Genomic DNA, 9,242 nt, shown 5'->3' with positions numbered 1-9,242 from the left:
AATATTCATGATTTTCTTCATTTCACTATTATTTAACTTTCTAACTGCCTCGGTTTCCTTCGCTGGAAAATAAGAATAGTAATAGTACCTCCTTCGCAGGGATAGAATGAGGCCTAATGAGATGATGGACACGGTGCTTTCAGTATAACGCCTGGCATGTAAGTGCTAAATATTAAATATTAGCCGGGGCTCCTAGGTGGCTCAGTCGGTTAAGTGTCCGACTTGGGCTCAGGTCATGATCTTGCGGTTTGTGAGTTCAAGCCCCACGTCGGGCTCTGTGCTGACAAGCTCAGAGCCTGAAGCCTGCTTTGGATTCTGTGTCTCCCCATCTCCCCGTGTCTCAGCCCCTCCCCTGCTCATGCTCTGTCTCTCTTTGTCTCTCAATAATAAATAAATGTGAAAAAAATTAAATATTAACTCTCAGTCATAAAAACATTCAGATTGCCTCGCTAGATGTTAAGATACTTAACAAAACACATTGATATTGCTCTACTTCCATGGCTATGAAATTTCCCTAAAAGTAAAAACAGAACCACAATGAACTTTGTCAACCTTAGTTGTCATAAAATTATTGACACCGGAGACATTTTGGTTTTCCAATCAGATTTTAAAAGATAAATCCATTTGCAAGGACCACAGTGACATATTTTAAAAACACAAAATGAGACATATCCATTGGCATGCACAAAAACTAGCTGATCTAAATACATGTTTATCAAGAAGCATAATGGTTTTATGGAAACCAATTTGACAATAAATTTCATATATAAAAAAAAAGAAGCATCATGGTTTGCTGAAGACATCAGTTAAATCTTACACCGTAAATAGGAAAAAAAATGTAATATCCTAACTTCTTGTTTTTTTGCAACTTACCTATTGTTTCTACGTTATCACAGAATTACAGGATTTAAGGAATCCAACTAGGCCAATGATCTCTTTTTAAGAATTTTCTCTCATAAAGAACCTATCCTACTTTAAAAATAGTGAAGAATCCATAACCTACTTGGTAGCAAGCGCTTATCTTTCCGAAGAGTGTTCTTTACTTCTGTTCTTTCCTGAAAAGAAATCCACTTTGCTTTTGGAGAATGCGAAGCACTGGCTTCATTATAAGATGAGGGTTATCTCAGGTGAATTACCCAGCTGCTCAGATAACCAGTTTCAAGGACAAATGGGGACAAGAATGACTGAGAATTGGTACACCGCACACCTGGGTGTGCCTCCTGTTGGAGAGCGAAAAGAGCTCAAGAAACAGGGACAGGGACACGGGGACATACTTAGGTGCCGTGCAACGTAGCGCAAGAGAGAAGCTATGGCCAGAGGACACTTGTCTATTTTGTAGTGTTCAAGAGGGAAATAATCAGCGAAGCAAAAACAAGGACAGAGAGTTAACTTCAGCTGGAAAAGAGGTAGGCTGCATTAACATGCTCTGTCTTCACATTGATAATAGTGACCTTAGGAGAAGGTGTGAATCTGTCGACTGCATTAAGTATTACTTTACTGGGCTTGAAATGTTTTATTAGAAACAAAGTATTTCTGGGGACTCCTTCTGACTCCCAATTGTTTGCATTTTTCTTATGAGCTGCTTCAGTTGCATAGCAATACGCAATTATTTGTGGTCTGAAAGGACGACTTTACATCTTTAGAGATCATTGGTATTTGGGCAGACCAAAACCCTGGAAAGCCAAGTCCCTTGCCTATAGTCCTTGGGCCCTTTCGAATGCTCCCTCTCCGAAAGCGAGCTTTCATGCTACTTTAACTTCCCAATCTCATACGCTGATAAACTTTTGCCTGCTGCTCACTTAAAAAAAAGAAAGAAAAGAAACCATTGGTATTTTCATACTTACTTACACTGGGTCTAAAAACTGTGTAATCTGCATCTCACAAACCTATCATTTTAGTCACATTACTAGCACTGACACTTGTGACATATTCAAAACTGTGACAAGAATTATTGCTAGAACATAGCAGATTAAGTAAAGTTTTGAGCTTCGAACTTTCGGGATCCTCGCTGCTTCAGTAAGTAGCAGCTCGATACAGGGTGAGCTGTCAGCTGCTGGCAGGGGCGGGGAAGCTCAGAGGAAGCCCGTCTGTTCTATCACCAGAACAAAGTCGTAAGCCTCCCCTCTGTCCCCCCAGACTGTATGCTGTTTGTGACTTCCTTCCCTCTGGGAAGATTCCTTGGGAATCTACTTTCTCCTGGATAAAATGGGGTGTGGGAGGAGCGAAGGCTCACAGTGTCAAGTTAACCCAGGCCGGGCTCTCTCCTGCCTCTAGGGGAAATCCCACGCAGCCCATTTGCCTCTAGAGACAGCTCTACCTGAGCTACGATTTTTAATAAAGATTAGTATCTGTAGCAAGAACAGAACTGAAACATGGCCAGCATACCTTTTATTACAGAAACAAGAATGTTGAGACACTCAAAGAGGCCTGGGCATCAAAACCATTTCTATTCTCTGTGTTTTTTATATGATGTGTTGGAGAATTAACTACATTTCTAAAATCGACGATTTTTCCTCTTTGCTGCTTTGAAAAGAGCAGGTAATTCTACCAAGCACTAAGACTGAAAACTCATTTTCACATCTCTTCCCATGGTTTGCTTGTATATTTGCAGAATTTGGATTGCCGTAAAAGAGGACGTAACATCTTAGAGCCAGCTTTTCTCATTCGATCAATAAAACATCCAAAGCCCAGAGCGCCTGCCCCCCCTCCTCCAGGTCACAAACAGGACTTTGCCTCAGAGGTGGGATTAACATCCAGACTCTCAGCTCCCCCCAGCACTCTGAACCATGCCTCACTGCCTCTGTGAATTCACGTTATAAAGAAGCAAGAGCCATGCCCAGGCAATGGGGTTTAGCTTTAGTTGATGTGTACACAAAGCAAAAGGCATTTACCTTTTTTCATTTTTCTGGACAAATCTAAACATGATGGAAGGCTTTATATGACAGATGGAGAGACAACAAAGCAAAGATGAATTTGGTTGGCATAAACAATGATTCGGGTCGGTACACCTACAACCTCCGTGAAATCCGATGGTTAAAGGAGTTAATCAGGTAAAACAAAACATAATTTTTTAAGCACACTGTGGACACGTATATTCAAATGCTTACAGCAGGTGGGAAGAAGCTACGTTACGAACAATAAAAACTTTACAAATGACATTAGCCTTTCAACAATACATTATTTCAATAGTTTATTTTTGTTAAGATAGGGATATTTTCTCAGTAAATTCAAATAGTTAATTTTATAACAGTGAATGGATAAGCTAGAGCTAGAAAAGTTAACACCCAGCACTATCTTGAAATTTCAGGTGGAAAAGTGGTTGATTGGAACTTCTCCTCTCTTTATGAGCCAAACAGTGCTAAAAGAAACAAATTTTGAATAGAACTGTGTATCTGGTTCTTTCATATTTCAAATGTGAAAGTCCTCTGATAGAGAAATTCCACGTTTCTGCACCGGTTTTGATGTCATTACAGTCAAAGGCAACATTTGGATCCTAAAATGCAGCTGGTCAAAACATCAGTGACGGAAATTTAAGAAATCGGCTTTTCCACTAACAGAAAACCAGTCATCAAACAAATTCAACATGATTATGGTGACTAAAGCAAAAACATCAAGTGTAGTGGTGTCACAGCTCTTGCTTGGCACATATATTAATACATTTTCAAATATCAAACAATATAACACCAAGATCTACTAAAACCAACTAGCACAGAAAGATTCCTAAAGCACTGTTAATTATGAACATCATAAAAACCGAATCCCATATGAATTCTGTAACCAAGCACACCCTCTGTGCTGCACAAGCCGGTCCGAGCACGTCTTTCTTCAGGAATTCTCCGGCATCTCAAGGCAAACTCGGGCCAAAGCCCCCAATTCCTTACTGAATTCACTGCATCTTCTGAACAGGCCCTCACTTAGGGAGATGGATACGCACACACTTCTCACAATTTTGAAAAAAATGGAAGGCCTTCGTACATGTCAGTTTTTAGTTTTATCCAATCGTTAATTTTCTGCAGAGTTGTTTTTTCTTGACTTAGTATTTTTGCAAGTTTTTTCATTTTTTCTTCATTTCTTTCGATGTACTTCAACCCTTCCAGCTGCAGCTGATTGAGCTTTTCATTTCGGCTTTCGTCTAGAGGTATGTTTTCACACATGACAGGATTAAATCTAAAATAGGTGTCAGGAGGTAACAGACCATCAAGCATCACATGGACTTCTGTTAAAACAAAGAGAGAACAGGGTAGATGAGAAAACGGACTTACTCTGCAATGATCTAATTTTATCCTTATTTAAAATTATCTTCTTTTAAGGCAAATTACAAAGCCTTACTTATTTCATCACTCCAGCCCATTAGAAGTAGGTTTAAGGAATCCATACTAATGAATCTAAGGAAATTCATCTCCCAAGATACTTCTTCCTGTAATTCTGCTACTTGCTCCTTTACGCTCTTGTCGCTGTTTTCGGTCATACTGTTAGCCACCGCTGAAATGCCTTTCCAACTTGTTTTGTTTTTAATGTTTATTTATTTTGTGAGAGAGAGAGAGAGAGGGAGAGGGAGGGAGGGAGGGAGGGGCAGAGAGAGAGGAGACAGAGAATCCCAAGCAGGCTCCACACTGTCAGCACAGAGCCAAAAGCGAGGCTCCATTTCACAAACCTTGAGATCATAACCTGGGCCGATATGAAGAGTCGGATGCTTAACTGACTGAGCCACCCAGGTGCCCCTCTTTTTGTTTTTAATTTTGGGTATCATCTTTATGGAGGTATAATCTATCTACGATAAAATTCACCAGTTTTAAGTATATAATTTAAGAAGTTCTGACAAATGTATACCTTTGTGTAATCACAACAATCAGGCCATAAAACATTTCTATCACCCCAAAAAGTCCTTAATGCCTTCTTAATAGTTCCTCCTCTCCTTACTCTTTGGCTTTTCTAGAATTTCATACAAATAGAATCAGAAATACATAGTTCTGTGTCTAGCTTCTTTTACATAGCAACACACTTTGGAAATTCATCCCTGTCATAGTATGTATGTATCGATAGTTTCTTCCTTTTCACTGGTGAGGAGGATTCCATTGCACAGATATACACCACAGTTTGTTCTTTCCAGTTCTGGTTCTCTCCGGTTTTTAGCCAGTTGGAACAATCCTACAGTAAGAATTTACATATAAGTCTTCTTGTGGATATATGATTCCATCTCTCTTGAGGGAATACTCTGGGATGAAATTGCTCGATCATATGGGAAAAGTGTGTTTATCTTTTTTTTTTAATTGAAGCACAGGAGACAATGTTACATGTTTACTTTTTTAAGAACTGCAAACCATTTTCCAAATGGCCACAGCATTTTGCATTCCAACCATTAATACATCAGAGTTCCCACTGTTCACATCTGCCAAAACTTGGTATTGTCAGCCTTAATTTTAGCCATTCTAGAGAATGTGTGGTGGTATTTTGTGGTTTTACTGTTCATTTCTCTAATGACTAATGATGTAAAGTCTTTTATGTACTTTTTAGTCATCTGCGTATGTTCTTCAATAAAGTGTTCAAATATTTTGTCCATTTTTTTCTGAATGTTTTCTTTTATACGTTATATTTATATAATGTATATATGTATATATGTATATATAAATTCTCTATACAGTTTAGATCTGTTTATGTATTTGGTTCTGATAATGGATCAGATACATGTTTTGCTAGTATTTTATTTCAGTCTACAGACTATCTTTTCATTTTACTAAGACTGTCTTCTGAAGAGCAAAATCTGTAATTTGATAAAGTCTACTTTATTTTATTTTTTTTGGTTCATGTTTTTTGTGTCCTATCTAAACAATCTTTACCTAAACTAATGTCATTTAGATTTTCTCCAGGGTATTCTTCTAGAAGTTTTATAGTTTTAACTCTTATATTGAAATCTATGATCCATTTCAGATTAATTTTTGTATATGGTGTGAAGGGTCAAGGTTCACTTTTTTGACTACAGCTACCTAACTGTCCCTATACTATTGGTTAAAAAGACCATCCTTTCCCCATTTAGTTACCTTATTAAAAATCTTTTGAGCTTACATGTATGGATCAATTTCTGTACTATTATGTACCATTCATTGATCTAAAGGTCTAACCTTATGCAAATACACAGTCCTTTGCTTACTGGAGTTTTATGGTCTTGAGATCAGAGAGTAGAAGTCCTCCAACTTTGTTCTTTTTCAAAATTGTTTTGGCTCTTCTAAGTCCTTTGCACACCCATATAAATTTTACGGTCATCTTGTTAAATCTCCACCCCAGAAAAAGGCTGTCTGCGTTCTCATAGCAATTGCATGGTGTCTATAGATCCATTTGTGGTGTGCCACTGAAACAACACTGAGATTTTCCAATTCATGAATACGGTATATCTACTGCTTTACTCAGTATTTCTTTAATTTCTTCCAGTAATATAGTTTTTAGTGTTCAGGTCTTGCACATTATTTGCTAAATAATTCCTTCAGCGTTTAATATTCTCATGCTATTATAAATGACGTCTATCTTTGTATATATTTAATTTCAACTTCCAGTTGTGAGTATGCAGAAATATAATTGTTTTTTACTGACCTTGTGTTCTCCAACTTGTTGATTCTAGGAGCTTTTTAATAGATTCCTTGGGATTGTCAACATAGACCATGGTGTTATCTATAAATATTTACTTCACATCTAATCTATCTGCTTTTTATATCCTTTTATTGCGTTGTAATACTGGAAAGGACCTCCAGGACAATGCCAACTGGAAGTGATGAGAGACATCTTACTCTGCTCCTGATCTTAAATAGAAAGTATTCAGTCTTTCACCATTAAATATAATGCTAGCTCTAGGTTTCTTGGGTTTTTTTTTTTTTTTTTTCATTCTTTATAAATGTCCTTTGTCAGGCTGAGGAAGTTTCCTTCCGTTCCTAATTTACTATGAGTTTTTATCATGAATGGATGTCAAATTTTGTCAGAGTCTTTTCCACATCTATTGAAACCACCACAAATTTTTCATGTTTTAGTCTATTAATATGGTAAATTATATTGATGTTTTTAAATGTTAAACCAACTCTGTATTCTTGGGATGAATCCTACTTGGTTATGCTGTATTCTCCTTTTTACGTATTTCTGAATTCAATTTGTTAGAATATTTTAAGAATTTCAGCATGAGGAAACTAATCAGGAATTGGTATTTTTATGTACTTTACAATGTTTTTTTTTTTTTTGTTTATTTTTTTTTTTTTTGCCTGGTTTTGGAGTCAGGGTAATGCTGGCCTTATAGAATGAGTTGGGAAGTATTTACCCTTCTTCTATTTCTTGCAAGTGTTTATGTAGAATTGCTATTCATCTTGTCAGCTGCATCTTTTTCACTTCAGATAGTGTATTTTTCATCTCTAGAAGTTTGATTTGGGTCCCTTTTGTATCATTCATTACTCTCCTTATCATGTTCAAGTCTTCCTCCAGCCCACTACATGTAAAGCCTGCTTTTAATAACTACTGTAATGTCCTTGTTTGCTAATTGCCTATCTATCATCTGATTCATATCTAGGTCTGTTCTCATTGATTGGATTTGCTCTTCTTGGTGAAGGGTGTCTTTTCTTGGTTCATTGTATGCCTGGCAATTTTTTATTGGATACCAAACACTGTGAATTTTTGTTTTTTTTCTGTACTGGAATTTATTGTATTCCTTTAACAGTGTTTGATTTTATTCTAACAATGGATGCTGTTAACTGGATTCAATTTGATCTTTTTGAGGATTGCTTTTAAGCAGTGTTAGAGTGGATCCAGAGCAGCCCTCAGTCTAGAACTAATCTGATGCCACTACAGAAACAATGCTCTTCTGAGAACCCCACTGCATGATCTCCTGTAACACAAGTTCCTTCTATTCTGTTGATAAAAATCTGAGCTACTCTGGGTCCTATGTGAGCTCCAAGAACTGTTCTAACCTTCCTGGTGGTTCTTCCCCTGCCTTGGGTAGTTTCCTCATAGGTATGCACCAATCAGTACTCAAGGGGACTCCCCTGTATGTCTGGAGCACTCTCTCTATGAAGCTTCCTCCTGTTATATTTTGCCCAAAAATTCTAGTTTCCTTGGCCTCCATGAACTATAGTTCTGTATCCTATTCTGCTTTTTCAGGTTCACCCCTCACTGTGCTGTAATCTAGAAATGCTTTTTAGGTAGCAAGCTGCACAACTGCAAAAATTGCTTCATTTATTTTCCTTCTCTCAGGGATCACTGACCCATTACACCTCTAGAAGTTTGATTTGGGTCCCTTTTGCATCATTCATTTCAGACATCTAATGTCGGTTTGGTTCAGTCTGCTAATGGTTTAAGGTGAGAGGAAATGTATGGTTTCTATTATTTTATCATGGCCAGCAGTGGAAGTCTTAACCCTCTTTTAAAATGTCTAAACCCTATTCTGTTATTAAGACCTGTATCAAGTCTAATTCACTTCTTTTTAAAAAAATTTGTTTAAATGTTTTATTTTTGAGAGAGGGCGAGTGGGGCAGGGGCCGACACAGAATCTGAAGCAGGTTCCAGGCTCTGAGCTGTCAGCACTGAGCCCAATACAGGGCCCAAACTCGTAAACCCTGAGATCATGACCTGAGCCGAAGTCGGACACTTAACTGACTAAGCCACCCAGGCGACCCTAGTCTAATTTACTTATTGTAAAATCCCCACAATAACCTATTTTAGTTTTCTTATTCCCCTTCTTAATTCATAGTTTTAATCATTTACAACTATTCACCATTTATTAATTGATAATACTTTAGACTGAACTAAATGGAATTGCATTTTTTTTAAACCTGGAAATATTTTTATTGATAAATGTTTCACATACTTCTATAATACCTTGTTTTTCTTTTCTTTTTACCATTTTGTTTATTTTAATTTACATCCAAGTTAGTTAGCATATGGTGCAACAATGATTTCAGGAGTAGATTGCTTAGTGCCCCTTACCCATTTAGCCCATCCCCCCTCCCACCTCTCCAGTAACCCTCAGTTTGTTCTCTATATTTAAGAGTCTCTAATGTTTTGTCCCCCTCCCCGTTTTTATACTATTTTTGCTTCCCTTCCCTTATGTTCATCTGCTTTGTATCTTAAGTGCTCATATGAGTGAAGTCATATGATATCTGTCTTTCTCTAATTTCGCTTAGCATAATACCCTCTAGTTCCATCCACGTAGTTGCAAATGGTAAGATTTCATTCTTTTTGATTGCCAAGTAATACTCCATTGTATATATAAA

General features: G+C 37.3%; 1 protein-coding gene across 1 annotated transcript in view; it reads right to left on the bottom strand.

The window, feature by feature from the left end:
* Positions 1-2,375: 2,375 nt before the first annotated feature.
* The window catches only part of PNPLA8 (patatin like phospholipase domain containing 8), a 44,184-nt gene continuing 37,317 nt past the window's right edge, over positions 2,376-9,242 (bottom strand). Inside the window, exon 10 of the mRNA XM_049641326.1 lies at positions 2,376-4,216. Coding sequence (XP_049497283.1) covers positions 3,942-4,216 — 275 coding nt within the window. The 3' untranslated portion in view covers positions 2,376-3,941. The remainder of the gene's footprint in view (positions 4,217-9,242) is intronic.

This window comes from Panthera uncia, chromosome A2 (genome assembly GCF_023721935.1).
Source record: "Panthera uncia isolate 11264 chromosome A2, Puncia_PCG_1.0, whole genome shotgun sequence".
In the NCBI taxonomy this organism is placed as follows: Eukaryota; Metazoa; Chordata; class Mammalia; order Carnivora; family Felidae; genus Panthera; species Panthera uncia.
The sequence above is the reverse complement of the archived record's forward strand: the minus strand, read 5'-3'. Positions and strand labels throughout refer to the sequence as shown.